Below are 17,557 nucleotides of genomic sequence, written 5' to 3' on the forward strand. Positions count from 1 at the left end.
TTAGGGCAGAAATAAATGGGAAAGAAAAAAAGGAGATCATAGCCAAAATCAACAAAGCTAAAAGCTGGTTCTTTGAGAAGATAAATAAAATAGACAAACCACTAGCCAGACTCATCAAGAAACAAAGGGAGAAGAATCAAATGAACAAAATTAGAAATGAAAATGGAGAAGTCACAACAGACAACACAGAAATACAAAGGATCATAAGAGACTACTATCAGCAGCTATATGCCAATAAAATGGACAACTTGGAAGAAATGGATAAATTCTTAGAAAAGTACAACTTTCCAAAACTGAACCAGGAAGAAATAGAAAATCTTAACAGACCCATCACAAGCACAGAAATCGAAACTGTAATGAGAAATCTTCCAGCAAACAAAAGCCCAGGACCAGAACGCTTCACAGCTGAATTACATGAAAAATTTAAAGAAGAGATAACACCTATCCTACTCAGACTCTTCCAGAAAATTGCAGACTTCCAAACTCATTCTATGAGGCCACCATCACCTTAACACCAAAACCAGACAAAGATGCCACAAAAAAAGAAAACTACAGGTCAATATCACTGATGAACATAGATGCAAAAATCCTTAACAAAATTCTAGCAAACAGAATCCAACAACATATTAAAAAGATCATACATCATGACCAAGTGGTCTTAGTCCCAGGGATGCAAGAAAACTTTAATATCCACAAATCAATCAACGTGATACACCACATTAACAAATGGAAAGATAAAAGCCATATGATTATCTCAATAGATGTAGAGAAAGCCTTTGATAAAATTCAACATCCATTTATGATTAAAAACGCTCCAGAAAGCAGGCATAGAAGGAACATACCTCAACATAATAAAAGCCATATATGATAAACGCACAGCAAACATTATCCTCAACAGTGAAAAATTGAAAGCATTTCCCCTAAAGTCAGGAACAAGACAAGTGCCCACTCTCACCACTACTATTCAACATAGTTTTGGAAGTTTTAGCCACAGCAATCAGAGAAGAAAAAGAAATAAAAGGAATCCAGAATGGAAAAGAAGAAGTAAAACCCTCACTGTTTGCAGATGACATGATCCTCTACATAGAAAATCCTAAAGATTCTACCAAAAAATTACTAGAGCTAATCAATGAACATAGTAAATTTGCAGGATATAAAATTAACACACAGAAATCCCTTGCATTCCTAAACACTAACAATGAGAAAACAGAAAGAGAAATTAAGGAAACAATTCCATTCACCATTGCAATGAAAAGAATAAAATACTTAGGAATGCTACTGCTACTGCTAAGTCACTTCAGTCGTGTCCGACTCTGTGCGACCCCATCCCTGGGACTCTCCAGGCAAGAAGACTGGAGTGGGTTGCCATTTCCTTCTCCAATGCATAAAAGTGAAAAGTGAAAGTGAAGTCGCTCAGTCATGTCCGACTTTTCACAACCCCATGGACTGCAGCCTACCAGGTTCCTCCATCCATGGGATTTTCCAGGCAAGAGTACTGGAGTGGGGTGAATAAGTCTACCTAAAGAAAGAAAAGACCTATAAATAGAAAACTATAAAAGACTGATGAAAGAAATCAAAGAGGACACAAATAACGGAGAAATATACCATGTTCATGGATTGCAAGAATCAATAGAGTGAATATGAGTATACTACCCAAAGTGATCTATACATTCAATGCAATACCTATCAAGCTACCAATGGTATTTTTCACAGAACTAGAACAAATAATTTCACAATTTGTATGATAATGCAAAAAACCTTGAATAGCCAAAGCAATCCTCAGAAAGAAGAATGAAACTGGAGGAATCAACCTGCCTGACTTCAGGCTCTACTACACAGCTACAGTCATCAAGACAGTATGGTATGGGCACAAAGACAGAATTATAGATCAATGGAACAAAATAGAAAGCCCAGAGATAAATCCATGCACCTATGGACACCTTATCTTTGACAAAGGAGGCAAGAATATACAAGGGAGAAAAGAAAACCTCTAACAAGTGGTGCTGGGAAAACTGGTCAACCACTTGTAAAAGAATGAAACTAGAACACTTTCTAACACCATACAAAAAATAAACTCAAAATGGATTAAAGATCTAAATGTAAGACCAGAAACTATAAAACTCCTAGAGGAGAACATAGGCAAAACACTCTCTGACATAAATCACAGCAGGATCCTCTATGACCCACCTCCCAGAGTAATGGAAATAAAAGAAAAAATAAGCAAATGGGACCTAATTAAACTTAAAAGCTTTTGCACAAAGAAGGAAACCATAAGCAAGGTGAAAAGACAGCCTTCAGAATGGGAGAAAAGAATAACAAATGAAGTAACTGACAAAAAAATAATCTCAAAAATATACAAGCAGCTCCTGCAGCTCAATTCCAGAAAAATAAATGACCCAATCAAAAAATGGGCCAAAGTACTAAACAGACATTTCTCCAAAGAAGACATACAGATGGCTAACAAACACATGCACAGATGCTCAACATCACTCATTATCAGAGAAATGTAAATCAAAACCACAATGAAGAATCACCTCACCCTTTTCAGAATGGCTGCTAACAAAAAGTCTGCAAACAATAAATGCTGGAGAGGGTGTGGAGAAAAGGGAACCCTCTTACACTGTTGGTGGGAATGCAAACTAGTACAGCCACTATGGAGAACAGTGTGGAGCTTCCTTAAAACACTGGAAATAGAACTGCCATACGACCCAGCAATCCCACACTTGGGCATACACACTGAGGAAACCAGAATTGAAAGAGACACGTGTACCCCAGTGTCCATCACAGCACTGTTTACAATAGACAGGACATGGAAGCAACCTAGATGTCCATCGGCAGACAAATGGATAAGAAAGCAGTGCTACATATACACAATGGAATATTACTCAGCCATTAAAAAGAATGCATTTGAATCAGTTCTAATGAGGTGGATGAAACTGGAGCTTATTATACAGAATGAAGTATGTCAGAAAGAAAAACACCAATACAGTATACTAATGTATATATATATGGAAGTTAGAAAGATGGTAACGATGACCCTATATGCGAGACAGCAAAAGAGACACAGATGTAAAGAACAGTTGTTTGGACTCTGTGGGAGAAGGTGAGGGTGGGATGATTTGAGAGGATAGCATTGAAACTTGTATATTATCATATGTGAAGCGGATGGCCAGTCCAGGTTTGATGAATGAGACAAGGTGCTCAGGGCTTGTGCACTGGGATGACCCTGGGAGATGGGATGGGAAGGGAGGTGAGAGGGGGATTCTGGATGGGAAACACATTTGTGCCCATGGCTGATTCATGTCAATGTTTGACAAAAACCAATTCGATATTGTAAAGTAATTAGGCTCCAATTAAAATAAATCAACTAATTAAAAAAAAAAAACAAAACAAGAAAATCTGTTTTGAAGATAAGGATGAGCAACTGTCTTTTCACAGGTCCATGCCCTGGAAGGTAAAGTTCCCTTCCTAGACACCAGGGTCCTGTTGTCTCACTGTCTGTGTACTAAGTTTGTCTCTTGAAACCTTGAAGGAGGGCACCCTGTCATGCATGATGTTTGCTCTTTGATTGGACAAGGTATAAGACTGTATTGAAAAAGATGCTTCAAGAAAGCAGTTCCTCAGAGTTATCTGAGCATCTGTCTCTAGAGTATAATCCTCAATTTGGCTCAAACGAAATGCTTCCCTATTCCCATTATAGATTGTTTATTGATTATTTCTTTGGCTGCTTGAATTTTTGATCACCAAGAACCCTGAGAAGTAGGGGCTGTGCAACTGGGGGCCCCACTCAGACCCTGCTCCCTCCCAGTCCTCTTACACTTCTCAACTCCCCACAAGTCTGCACATGACCTGAGACTCGCCAGTGTGGGCAGACCCCAAGCCCAGGTGGACCCCAACCAGGAGGAAGGGAATTTAACATCTGATGTTAATTCAAGCAGCACAAGCATTGAATCAGCATTGCACTTGCGTCCAGCCTCGCACAAAGGGGTGGAAGAGGATAAATGGGAAGGTGTCCTCCTTGTCTTCTTCTTCAAAGAGTTCTGTTTGCTTAGCATACAGGCAAGGAGGGAAATGGGATGTAAGAGGTAAGTAGCTCCAGTCTTCAGGAAGGAAAACCAGGGAGCAGGAAGTGGAGAGGTGAAGGGAGTGGGGTGGGGTACTGGTGAAGGGTTGACTAGATTCTGAAATCTATCAAGTAACCCCTAAGATAAGACCCTGGACACAGACCATCAAAACGGCTTAAATGTAGTAGTTGACTCTTACATTCACTTCTTTGTTTTAATTGAAATATAGTTGACTCATAATACTGTAAATTATTATTTATTTTTTTTTCAAAAATCCAACTACACAGGGTGGAATAAAGTGGTTTAAGGTGTTGTTGAGGGTTTAGACAGTGTTCATCTGTCACGGCAATTAGCCTCTAGGGGGCACAATGCCTCCAAGGAGAAATTGCAATTCTGCTCACCAGTTGTGAAATACTGCAATTCAGTTGCTCAGTCGTCTCTGACTCTTTACAACCCCATGGACTACAGCATGCTGGGCTTCCCTGTCCATCACCAATCCCCAGAACTTGCTCAAACTCATGTCCATCTCATCTTCTGTCGTCCCCTTCTCCTCATGCCTTCCATCTTTCCCAGTATCAGGGTCTTTTTCAATGAGTCAGTTCTTTGCATCAGGTGGCCACTGTATTGGAGCTTTAGCATCAGTTCTTCCAGTGAATATTCACGATTGATTTCCTTTAGGATTGACTGGTATGATCTCTTTGCAGTTCAAGGGACTGTCAAGGGTCTTCTCCAACACAATTCAAAATTGTGAAAACAGTGAAATATTTAGGTCATTTCATATCTAAGGAAGACTGTTGATTGATTCTGAAACAATTAAGGGAACCCTGGCTTTCTCAGTTCCCGAAAATTCAGGGGATTTCTACGTCAAACCAGACTTTGGGAGAATTAGGTGCCTAGATGTTCCTGCATTGCCCACACTCTCTATGCATTGCTAAACTCTACCCAACCAGACCCAACTGAATGAATGTCAGAAGGAGAAAAGGCTACCAATGCTTTAACATCTGCATTCACCCAGGCTCCAGCATTAGGCCATCCTACCTATAAATTTTCATGTTTCATCATTGTGCATGAAGATAGAGGAGTCGCCCTGGGTATATAAACTCGAAGGCTTGTTGACTTGCATTGAGCCATTCCCTACTCTAGTCAGCAGTTAGTTTTGTAATCAATAGCTGGTTTGGCCACTTGCTTCTTGACCAACAATAACTCAAGGGGCAAGATTCTGTAGAGAAGAGAGATGCTTTATTCAGAAAAGCCAGCAATCTGGGGAGAAGGTGGACTTGTGTCCATGCCAGTTTTCCTCAGCCATGAGAATCTTTAAAGGGAAAAAAAGCTCAGTGAATCATTAAGGCCGGAGGTCAGATTCCCTGTCATTTCCCCATTACTGCAAGCCTGCTGATTTCCCTCTGTCTTCCCTGGGACGTTGTCTTGCTTGTGTGATCCACCTGCAACTAGAGGTTCTCTTGCCCTTGTGGTCCACTTGCAAATTTACCAAGAGGAACCTAGGGGTAGTCATTCTTAAACTACTTTTTCTTTTTCTTTTCTTTCTTTCTTTCTTTTTTTTTTTTTGGCCACAACCTGCAGCACTTGATTTCTTTCTTCCATGACCCAGGACTGAAGCCATGCCCCGTGCATTGGGAGCATGGGGTCTTCACCACTGGAGCCAGGTAAGTCCCTTTAACTACTTAATTCTTCATTCTTATTCCTTCTAGTCCAGAAGATGAATCAACAGTTTAGTTAAGGTGTTGCATATATTTGCATGCATATCTCACTCATGTCTGACTCTCCATGACCTTGTGGACTGTAGCCCATCAGGCTCCTCTGTCTGTGGGATTTTTCAGGTAAGAATACTGGAGTGGGTTGCCATTTCCTTCTCCAGAGGATCTTCCCAACTCAGGGATCAAACCCATGTCTTCTGTATCTCCTGCATGGGCAAGTGGATTCTTCACCACTGAGCCCCCTGGGAAGCCCCTGTGTATATTTAAGAAAGCAGAAATCAGGAGCTAAGTTAAATGGTTCCTAATGATCTTATCTTTATGATCAAGGTCTAAGAAGGTGAACAGAAAAGGGCCAAGGAGCTTAGAGTATGTATATTAGCTTTTGTTGGGGGAGGGGACAGAAATCTATTGCACACCGAATAGACTACAGTGTCGTCTAAGCACAACTTTTATGTGCATTGGGAAACAAACAGACTAAAAAACTGTCTGACTCTCTTTTATGTTAACTCTGTAGAACCAAGCCAGCAATATCTCCAAGGTATGCTTGTATTAACTGTGGGTTATATAATTTGATTGTTACAGAAGTGTACCGTTTTGCTTTCCTGGAGAATTACACACATTCTGATCAGGCTGACTTTTAGTTTTGGCTGCTTCATTTGGCATGTGGCTTACCCGACCAGGGATGGAACCTATCTCCTCATCACCCCCTCCCCCTCCCATCCCTACCCACAGTCTCCAGAGAAGTCCCTGGCTGATGAAGTTTTCAGTTGAAATGTGAATCCATCCCTATGTCTGCTATGAGCTTGTAGTTGATCTAAAGACGTGATTAATTCTCATCCAGATTTTCTTCAGGACTACTTTATGGGCAGTGTTGTGTATTGCCTCTTACCGCACATTGGGTATCATGTGAGATCTGGTTGTCCCACGTCAATAAGGAAGAATGATAATCAGGTGGTGTCAACCTGTTCTATCAAAGTTTTACCCAAAAGGTGCAGTCTCCATTAATTGCATCCTAAGCCTGTAATTTCATTAGCTCTTGCAAGGTAGTGATTTTCCAAATTCTATTCATCCTCCTCAATTTATTCTTAGATTCATCTAATAACTTGTATTTGGTTTCTTGACATCCATTCTCCCTTCACTCTACTTCAGTTGTTCATTCCCACAAACAATCCTCTATTTCATTCTTACCAGCTTCTTGAATGTCCATAATCTTGATTTTGAGCATTCTGTTCTGTAGCAACATCTTTTTGTCTTGTCTCTCCAAGATAACTTCTTACCTTTTAGTTGCACTTTGGTTGCACTCTTTTTTTCCATTACACTAAAAGTTACTAACTTTTCCTTACACTAAAAATTCTTTTTTAGTTATACTTTTAACTTCTTACCTTTTAGTTACACCCATCAGTAACCATTTATCAGCCAGCATTACCTATAACCCCATTTCCCCACCTCTGGCAATGTAGGAGTTTTGGTTTGGTTGGTTTTTTTAATTAAGAACTTTTCTTCATCAGCTCAACTGAGTTACTCTAAGAATCTGAGATAGAAAGTTAATGAAAAGCAATCATTTACACAATGTAACACTGGTCTCAGTAAAGCTGGGAGAAAAGAGACATATAACCATTTCTCTTTTCATGGTGAAATAATTCACTTTATTTGTATTATTTCTCTTTTTCTCAAAGTCTACTTGGATAGTAATACAGCTACCCTGACTTTCTTGTGTGACTATTTGCACATTTACTTCCAGTCTGTTTGTGTTGTAATGTTTAAAGTGTAAGTCTTGACAAAATATGTAGTTACCTGTGTTTCCTTCCTAAATGGCAGTCTCTGTGTTCTTGCTGGGAAGAGTCACAAGAAGTTGTCTCTCACATGTCTGGTTAATATTTTATTTCTTCCTCTGGTTACTGGCTACACTGCAGTAATTTTGTTGTGAAAATTCATTTTCCTACACACTTAGAAAGCATGTACTTTTAAGTATGTCTATTATGCTTTTAAAAGTTTGCTTTAAAAATATACATCCAATGGCAATAAATACAGAGCAATAAATGCATCGCATGTTCACATTCCACAGAGGCTCAAAGTGCCTCTTAAACCAGAAGATACCTCCAGGGAATGGAGGGATTCCACATAGCATCAATTTCCTTGGGTTAGGCAGATTCAGCACTGGGGATGTTTTCATCCAGAGTCTGGGGGGTGGAGGCTGGTGGCTGTTGATGATTGTTCCCTGTCAAGCTGTGTCGGATCTCATATCCTACGTATATGACAGATCCTAGCAAGAAAATGAGACAGTGAGAAGGGAAAGTAGGTGCTCTCCTCACCTACAAATGCCCAGTAGGCTTCCTGTTACGGCATCTGACAGTTTGGGGGAGGGCTTCTAGGAAGAGGACTGGATTCGGTCCCTCAAGAGGACTCTTCACCCAAAAAAGCCTCTTACCAATTGCCATCCAGATGCCAAATAAGATCCAGGTCTCAGAGGTTATCTGCATCATCAAGTAAATGTTCATGAAGATGCTCACCGGTGGGAGGACAGGCAGAGCAGGGATCTGTGGGCAGAGTCATCCCTGAACACAGTCCAGACGTCTGAAAGGGAGACCCTGCCCCACGGTTGTGGGAAGGCTCCAGTCTTACTCAGGCTATGTGTTCAGTGCCTGCCCAGATTGGGTCTGTAAAGCAGTGAGTGTGGATCCAGGAAGGGTTCATTGGTTTTAGCAACTCTCTTTACTCCCTGGTCCAACAAAGATGTTTAAACCTCAAGCATGCAGGCTTCATTCACTCAAGGTGGACACTCTGGGCACGTAAGGTCACCTACCCTGAACAGAAGAGGAGAGGGGCTCTGGGGCTGCCTCCAGATGATGACTGTGACCCCAGTGATGAGCAGCAGCAGCAACAGCACCACTGTTGTGAGCCCCGGGTCTCCAGAGAACACTTGGCTGGGCCACTGGGCCAGGATCAGGCTCAGGGTTGACAGCAGGAGAACTGCAAGGGTCAAGGTGGAGAAGAACAGGCTGGACCCAGAAGACAAAGATGTCAGGACCTGGGGTCACACCCCTCCCCAGGCTGCCCACCTCAGGAAGGGCCATCATATCTCCAAGACCCCTTCTCAACTGCCAAAGACACAGAATCCCAACCTATCTTGTCAATTTCAAAATATGACCAAAGAGAAATCCCACTGCTCACCAAGCAGAGAGGCACATCCATAGACAATCTGCCCAGATATCTTGGTGGGAGTGGTGCTGGTAGGGAACCACAGACTCTTTAGAATCCTTAAAGGTCCTGCTTCAGGTACAGTGAAGGACTTGCTTCAAGATCAGAAGTCTCATTTCTCTTCTCTGTTTTCCCCTTCTTGCTTAAATTCTGGTCTGGTTGGTACCTGAAGAAGGGATATCAGGGCAGTATTCACAGCAGTCCCTACCCATTCAACACAGACAATGTAATCTACCTCTTTCTTGCCTTAAGCCTAGTGAGACATATAGAAGGCAGCAAGAAGGCAGAAGAGGATCACCTCCCCACCACCCCCGAGAGTCCAAGGCTCTCAGCCAAGGTTAGTGGGTCTCACCTGAGGACAAGGACAGAAACCGCCACAAGGGTGTAAGCAGGCAGGACACCGGCTGACATGAGTTTCACCAGATCAAGGATCCTGAGGAGTGATGCTGTGAACCCTAGAATGAGGGTTGGGGGAAGGAATGAGAAGTCCCTGGAAACATTCATGTTAAAGAAATTGTTCATAGGAAAGAATGATCCATTAATGGATGAATGGATAAAGAAGCTGTGGAATATACATATACAATGGAATACTCAGTTCAGTTCAGTTCAGTTGCTCAGTTGTGTCTGACTCTTTGCGACCCCATGCATCACAGCACGCCAGGCTTCCCTGTCCATCACCAACTCCCGGAGGTTACTCAGACTCATGTCCATCGAGTCGGTGATGCCATCCAGCCATCTCATCTTCTGTTGTCCCCTTCTCTTCCTGCCCACAATCCCTCCCAGCATCAGGGTCTTTTCCAGTGAGTCAACTCTTTGCATGAAGTGGCCAAAATATTGGAGTTTTAGCTTCAACATCAGTCCTTCCAATGAACACCCAGGACTGATCTCCTTTAGGATGGACTGGTTGGATCTCCTTGCAGCCCAAGGGACTCTCAAGAGTCTTCTCCAATACCACAGTTCAAAAGCATCAATTCTTCGGCACTCAGGTTTCTTCACCATCCAACTCTCACATCCATACATGAACACTGGAAAAACCATAGCCTTGACCAGACGGACCTTTGTTGGCAAAGTAATGTCTCTGCTTTTTAATACTACTCAGTCATTAAAAAAAGGAACGCATTTGAGTCAGTTCTAAAGAGGAGGATGGGCCGGTCCTTAATCACGTCAGGGACCTGAAGTGGACCGCGCCGGGAGCGGGGGGGGGGGGGGGGGGGGGGGGGGGGGGGGGGGGGGGGGGGGGGGGGGGGGGGGGGGGGGGGGGGGGGGGGGGGGGGGGGGGGGGGGGGGGGGGGGGGGGGTCTCATGGGTAGGAAATGACGTACTGGGATGCGCCAGGCGCCGGATGTAGGTTCGTTTTATCTTAGTTCCCGCTCGGAATGGGGAATCCGTTTAGTTATTTTATGTGTGGGCGCATTCCGGCGGATCCTGAGGTTCCCAAGGTGCTGGGTGGCGGAAAGAACTGGGTCTAGTGCAGTATTCATACTAGAGGTTGGTTCTCAGAGTTTGGTCCCAGCACCATCAGCATTGCCTGGTATTTATTTTTTACAGTAATTTATAATTTATTGCAAAAGTAATGCACTATAAATACATACTTTCAGTACCCACTGCAGACCTTTGAATCAGAAACGTTGAAGATGGGTTTAGCAGCCTGTTTCTGTAAACCTTCTAGGGGATACCAATGTCTGCTCAAGTGTGAGAACCACTGCTTCATATTAATAGAATAGTAAAAGTCTTAATGGCAACAGAAAGCTGATTAGATTGTGGCAGAACCTATTGGACAGTAGATTAGGTTATTCAAAACCTATTTTGACTTTTCGAGGGTGGTTACCCAGGCTGTGGACCGCCCCAGGAGCAGGAGCTGTGTATCCTCCCCTTTTCCGTTTACCATTGTAAACAAAGGCCTTTCGTACCATTAACAAAAAACAAAACTTATTTTGTAAGCACTTACTGGTTTTAATTAAGTTATATAGGTTAATGCCACCCGCAAGGGAACAGTCTTCAAGTTACAATCTTAAATATAAGCAGATTGTGTAAGCACTTAATGTTTAAAAAGAGATGTGTATTAAGTGTAATAATATATACTATTTATGGACGGGTACACAAATCTATATAGAGATTTGGAGTGGAATCCAAATGTTTTCACTGATTATCCTTCCTACTTTTAATCTTTCCCCCATACGCTTGTAATTTTTTCCAATTAAAAAAAAAAAAAAACTAAACTAAAAAGACCTGAGACACGAAGAGGCTCTATGAATGTCAGGAAAGAAAGTTCCCTGTTTTGTTTTGTACAAACACACACATCCCTCATTGAGTCAGAGAACCTGTAGAGATGAAACCAGGTTAGGTTTGTGGCAGTCAACTTGTAAAAAAATAAATAAAAAATAAAGAGGAGGATGAACCTAGAGCCTGTTATTCAGAGAGAAGTAAGTCAGAAAGAGAAGAACAAACATCATATATTAATGCATATATATGGAATCTAGAAAGATGGTACTGATGAAGCTATTTGCAGGGCAGCCATGGAGGTGCAGACATAGGAAAAAGACTGACGGACAAGGGCAGGAGAGAAGGAAAGGGTGAAATGAGTGGAGGGTAGCATGGATGCATATACAGTAATGCACGCAAAATAGACAGCCAATGAAAATTTTCTGTATGACTCAGGAAACTCGAACTGGGGCTCTGTAATAACCTCAAGGGGTGAGAGGCAGGAGGCAGACTCAAGAGGGAAGGTTCATAGGTGTACCTATGCCTGGTTCATGTTGATGTATGACAGATATCAAACCAATTTTGTAAAGCAATCATCAATCATTTAAAATAAATATATATGCTTTTTAAAAAATTAAAAAATAATAAATAAAATAAATACATAGAATTATTTAAAAAAAAAAAAAGGAAAGAAAAGGCTTCCTCTATTCACCTGTAAGAGTTCCAGAAACCAAGATGGCCATGATGGGGGTGCCTGTACGGGAGTGGATCTGGGCAAGAACTCGGAAAAGGAGCCCGTCAGCTGCCATTGCGCAGATCAACTGAAACATGGAGACCATGGCGCATAGGAAGCTGGAAGAGAAAATGGAAAGATGTGTGAGGATGTGCAGAAGCAGGAGAGACCAGGGCACACTTGGTTCCTAGTCTACATGGTTCCTGTCTGCATAGTATTCTTCCTCTTGTCTCTCAACCACAAGGGCTGGGGTACCTGAGCATCTGATGGTAGATGGGGAGAAAACCAGGACACTGACCTGTATAAAAGGGTACACAGTAAGACAACAGCCATGACATATCCAGCCGGGTCCCATCCGACCTGGAGGAAAGCCTGTGGTAAGGGGCTGTAAGGGTAAATTTGGTAGTAGGGCACCATGAGGGTGAGCGCCGCTGAAACTCCAGAGTACGCCAGAAAGCCGATGAAGATGGAGATCACCATGCTCAAGGCGATGGAACGCTGAGGATTTGGGGCTTCCTTCCCTGCAGGAGAGGAGGAAGTACTGGGTCAGGAAAGATGCTGGAATGAAAGCAGAAAATCCCCTTTCCTCTTGCAAGTCCAAAAGCAGGCTTCTGTTGTTTAGTTACTCCGTCGTGTATGACTCTTTGCAACCCCATTGACTACAGCGCGCCACGCTTCCCTGTCCTTCACTAGCTCCCTGAGTTTTCTCAAACACATGTCCACTGAGTCTGTGATGCTATCCAAACATCTCATCATCTGTTGTCCCCTTCTCCTATGCCCTCAATCTCTCCCAGCCTCAGGGTCTTACCTTCTACCAAGCCCTGTGCCCAAGGGCAGCGCAACCAGTGGCCACACCCCTGATGGGACACACAATGATCATGTTACCTGCAATGACCATGCCATGAACACCAAAATATGAGATGAAAAGTACAGCTGCTCCTTGGAGAATCCCTTCAAAGCCAAACGGCACAAACCCTCCAGAACCCAGAGGGCCCAAGCTATGGTGAGAGAAGGAGAGATGAAAAACATGGGTGAGGTGAGTTCAGCCACTTCTACTGGGCTCCTCCCTTCATACCTCAAGTCATGGGCTCAGGACCCCCATCATCTGGATCCACCAGCCCAGATGTCTTCAGTCCCCACCATGTTCCCGGCTCTGTGCCACCACCACCCATGTATTACCAAGAGGACCCTCCTGACCTAAAGGTGCTGCTGGATCCGGATGTGTTTGATCTGTAGTCCTGTTCTGTGAGCTGCCAGTTGTGCAGGTCTCCCTTAATGAAGCCAGAGAGGATCATGAAGATGGGAACAAAAAGGTTCAAGCCTGTGGACACTTTGAAAATCAGGGTTGTCACACGAGCTCCCAGAACCAATAGTCCTGTGGGAAAGATGGAATATGAGACACGGAAAGCAGACCAGTGGTTGCCAGGGCTAGAGGGTGGTGGGGGTGGGGTGGATGGGTGGATAGTGACTGTTCAGTAGGCACAGGGTTTCCTTTTGGGGAGATGAACATGTTTGGAACTAGATGGAGATGATGGTTGCCACACTGTGAAGGTACTAAGTCCCACTGAACTCTACATTTTAAGGGCCTTCCCTGGTGACTCAGCAGTAAAGAATCTGTGTGCAATATAGCCGAAGATGCAGGTTCAATCCCTGGATCAGGAAAAATCCCTGGATCACACTCCAGTATTCTTGCCTGGAAAATCCCATGGACAGAGGAACCTGATGGGCTGCAGTCCATGGGGTCGCAAGGAGTTGCATATAACTGAGCAACCATGCAGACACAAACACTTTAAGATGGCTAATTTCTTACTGTGCCAGTCATCTCACAGCCACGGCTGTCAAATCATCACTTTGTACACCTTAAACATATACAATGTTGTAAGTCAATTATATCTCAATAAAACTGGGAAAGGCAATAAATCAGTTTTATGCTATGAGAATAGCCTCTCAATTTAAAAAAAATCTGGTCTCAACAGAGAGGAAGAAATTTGTCACTCTAAGTAAATGATTCTGAGCTGGGGTGGTTTTGTCACTCAAGGGACGTTTGACAATGTCTGGAGACATTCTAATGATGACAATTTAGCACCAGTATCTAGTGAGTAAGGCTGGGGATGCAACTCAACATTCGACTATGATTTATAAATAAACAAAAACAAAACCCTACAGTGTGAAGTTCAGAACAGCTCTCAACACCAAAAGATGAAGCATCACAAACTGCCAAGGGTGCCAGGGTGGGAAAGCAATGGTCTATGTGCCTTGCCGCCCTTACTCATAACCCCGATCCTTCTTTCCAGCCATAATTCTACCTTCTGCCACCCCACAGCTTTCCCACACCAGTTCCCCCTCCAAACCCCACTCTTCCCATCCTATGTCTCACCCCTTCTCACCAGTCATCAGCAGCACCAGGCCCAGGGCAATGAAGTCTGGGTACGGGGCCAGGAAAGAGGGCATATGTGGAGAGAAAGTTCTCTCTAACGCCTGAGAGATGTGGTTCCCAATGAGGCTGTCAAAGGCATAGCTCCAAGCCCTGGTCAAGCAGGAAGCGGCTGCAGAGGCAGGAGAATGGAGATTAATGGACAATAATTAAACCCCTACAATGCACCCTGGGATGTATTTATGGGGAAAACAAACAAAATACTCACTCTCAAATAGTTTCTTTTCATGGGATGGGGGAGAGAAGAATCAGATGATTCAAAAAATAGGTCAACTATTTAATGTTAAGAGGAGATTAAAGTTGTGCAAGAAAAGAACACTTTTCTTGGAAGTGGAACCAGGAGGGCTGAGAGATGAGTGTTGAAATTTTAAATCAAGTAGTAAAGGAAAATCCCTTGAAGGCAACAACTGAGCAAAGACTTCTATATGGTGAGGGGAAGAGCCTGTGGGAACTGCCTCCCTCTCACCCACCCCTACAGTGCCCTTTCCTCTGGGTTCTTGGCCCATGTTTTAAGAAAAAAGGATAGCTCAGTACAGCGAAGCTGTGGGGCTTTCTGGAGCTTCCCTCTACAAGCTCCATAACAAAGTCTTTATGAATGAGTGAAGACCCCAGTTACCCTCCTAGTTTACTGACTCTTAAGCCCCACTTCATCCCCCTCCCTATCATCTCACCAGCCACTAAATACAGTAAGCGATTCCAGCCAATAATGAAGGCACAGAGTTCTCCCATGGTGACGTAGCTGTAGAGATACACAGAACCAGAGCGTGGTACCCAAGCGCAAAGTTCGGCATAGCAGAGTCCAGACAACACTGAAGACAGGGCGACCACCAAAAAGGAGATGACGATCGCTGGTCCAGTTATGAGCAGAGTCGTGACACCAATCAGAACATACACTCCGGCCTCCAGAGTCCTGCACACACCCAAGATCACCAGGCCGAGGGTGCTCAGAGGAGCTCTGCGACTCTCAGACTCCTCCCGGGGCTCCAGTGGCCGCCTGCGGACCAGCCCCTGACGAAACTGGCGAACATACTGACGCAGCATCCTAGATGGGAGTTGAGGAGGTTACAGTCTGCTGAGAAAACAAGACACAAAGTCATCAAGAATATCCATCCACCCTTGGCCCTGGGAGTCCAATCCCACGGAGCAATGGAGTGATGAGGGGCAGACAGTACAAGGACACATGGGCCAAGTTCTCCACCTCTGAGCTTTGGTTTTTCAAACATAAATCAGGCATTTAATATGTTTCAAAGTAACTGGAAGCATTGCTTGAATAGAACTGAGGGGGAGTGGTGGTTTTTTTTCTTTCTTTTTTTTATCTCCTCTAAATGTGCTCTTTTGGCAAGTGGACTGTTTTGAGCTAAAGATGATTAAGACCAAGCAGACTCAGGAGAAGCTCCTTGCCTCTCCCTTAACTGCTCAAAATAATGTAGATTATACTGCCTATGCCAGGAAGAGAGCTATCACCAGAGAGAACTTTAATTTCAGGAAAAATTAAATTGCTCCTCCGCCTAGAGGAGCAAACATTTGTTCATCAGACACTCGCTCTTCCCATCCTCCTTTGGGTTGTCTTCCTCCTCCTTGAAGCCCCAGATCCCTACCCCCTTCTCCTTAGCCCAGGGGAGTGTATAAGCGTTAAATGCCTGAGTGCTTTTGAGCCTCAGAGTTTTTTAAGGGGCTTCTGTAAATGTATTAATCTGTCTTATGTCAATTTAGTTATTTAGACCAGCCAAGAAACCTAGAAAGAAAAGTTTTCCACCCCTACAGAAGCAAAAGCCTCAAACCCAGTGCCAGGCACACAGTAGATGCTTAATTGGTATGAGTTCAATGACAGACCAGGCTCCTCCGGTGGCTCAGATGGTCAAGAATCTGCCTGAAATGCAGGAGACCCGGGTTCAATCCCTGGGTTGGGAAGATCCCCTGGAGGAGGGAATGGGAACTCACTCCAGTACTCTTATCTGGAGAATCCCATTGACAGATGAACCTGGAGAGGTCCTGTCCATGGGGTCGCAAAGAGTTGGACATGACTGAGTGATTAACACACACACATGCACACACAGAGAATTGGACAGGGGAGACTGGAGGGCTACAGTCCATGGGGTTCCAGTGTCGGACGTGACTGAAGTGACTTAGCATGCATAACACACACTCGCACAAGTGGATAAGAATGCTTGTTTCTGAATTGAAATCAACCAGATCAGCTGGTTCAAATCCAGCTCTGCTCTGTATTAACTTGTCTGACTTTGCACAAGCTTTGCACGACTCATTATCCTCTTTTCTTCTACAGAACTAGGGAAAATTTATTATTGTTGTTGCTATAATTTTTCCCTCCCTTCCTTTATAAGTGTGCCATGACTCTCTGAATAATCAGAGAGCTCAGACTCCATACATTGTGCTGTCAAGGATACTGAAACCTGGTAGCTTTATACTTCACTGCCTGCAGTGTGAAAAGAAATTAGAACTCTGAGTCCGGGCAGAAGGAGACGGAATTTGTAGGAGGTGTAGCCCAGCTCAGTGAAAGCGTCAAACCAGACTGGCCTCCTGTCTTACTGAACCTGCTCCCAGCACCAGTTGTCTCACTGTATCCCACTGTGCACACTCTTTGATGAACCCAGGGTAGGCAAGGCAGGAGCAGAAGATGCAAGGAGCCGTAGGAACTGCAGACGTGTTTATTCTCTCCTGGCTGATGCAGCAGCTGTAACATCATGTAACGTAGCCCTAATGCGGACATAACACTGCCATAGGAGAACACAACCTCCAGGGCTTTCCAGGGGGAGCTTGTATATATACTTACAGAACAAAAGCCACTGGTGGCCAATCGAGTACCTTGTGACAGGCATGTGCAGTGCTATAAGTAATCTCTGCTGTTACATAATCACTATTTACAAAACATGGGGCAAGAGCAAGAGGGCTTGGGGTGAGAGAGACTGACCATGCCATCTTGGCTAATTTGCTCTTTCCCTACAACTCCCAAGTGCCTAGAGGAATGGGAGTACTAACCTTCATTCTGAATCAGAAATGACAGAACTCTGTTTTGCTGCTTCTTTGGGGCCTGAAATATCTCCTCACTACACAGCTCTGCAGGACTAGGCTGACACAGTGACCACCAGTTATTGTGAGGGGGTCTCTGCCTAATGATATTCAAAAGTCCAATGTCACATTTTGGTTGAGAGCAAGTACTCAAAAATCCAGGAAACTATGATTAGAATCTTGC

At 43.8% G+C, this 17,557-nt stretch overlaps 1 protein-coding gene across 1 annotated transcript; it reads right to left on the reverse strand.

Moving 5' to 3' along the window:
* Positions 1 to 6,920: 6,920 nt before the first annotated feature.
* LOC122420180 (cationic amino acid transporter 3-like) lies at positions 6,921 to 15,387 on the reverse strand. Its single transcript, XM_043435026.1, is given in 12 exon segments — positions 6,921 to 8,042; positions 8,208 to 8,316; positions 8,583 to 8,749; positions 8,951 to 9,061; positions 9,064 to 9,143; positions 9,330 to 9,432; positions 11,892 to 12,031; positions 12,211 to 12,433; positions 12,798 to 12,910; positions 13,110 to 13,287; positions 14,300 to 14,458; positions 15,018 to 15,387. Coding segments are annotated over 12 exon segments (1,875 nt in total). The 3' UTR covers positions 6,921 to 7,920.
* Between the last annotated feature and the right edge of the window lie 2,170 nt (positions 15,388 to 17,557).

This window comes from Cervus canadensis, chromosome 18 (genome assembly GCF_019320065.1).
Source record: "Cervus canadensis isolate Bull #8, Minnesota chromosome 18, ASM1932006v1, whole genome shotgun sequence".
In the NCBI taxonomy this organism is placed as follows: Eukaryota; Metazoa; Chordata; class Mammalia; order Artiodactyla; family Cervidae; genus Cervus; species Cervus canadensis.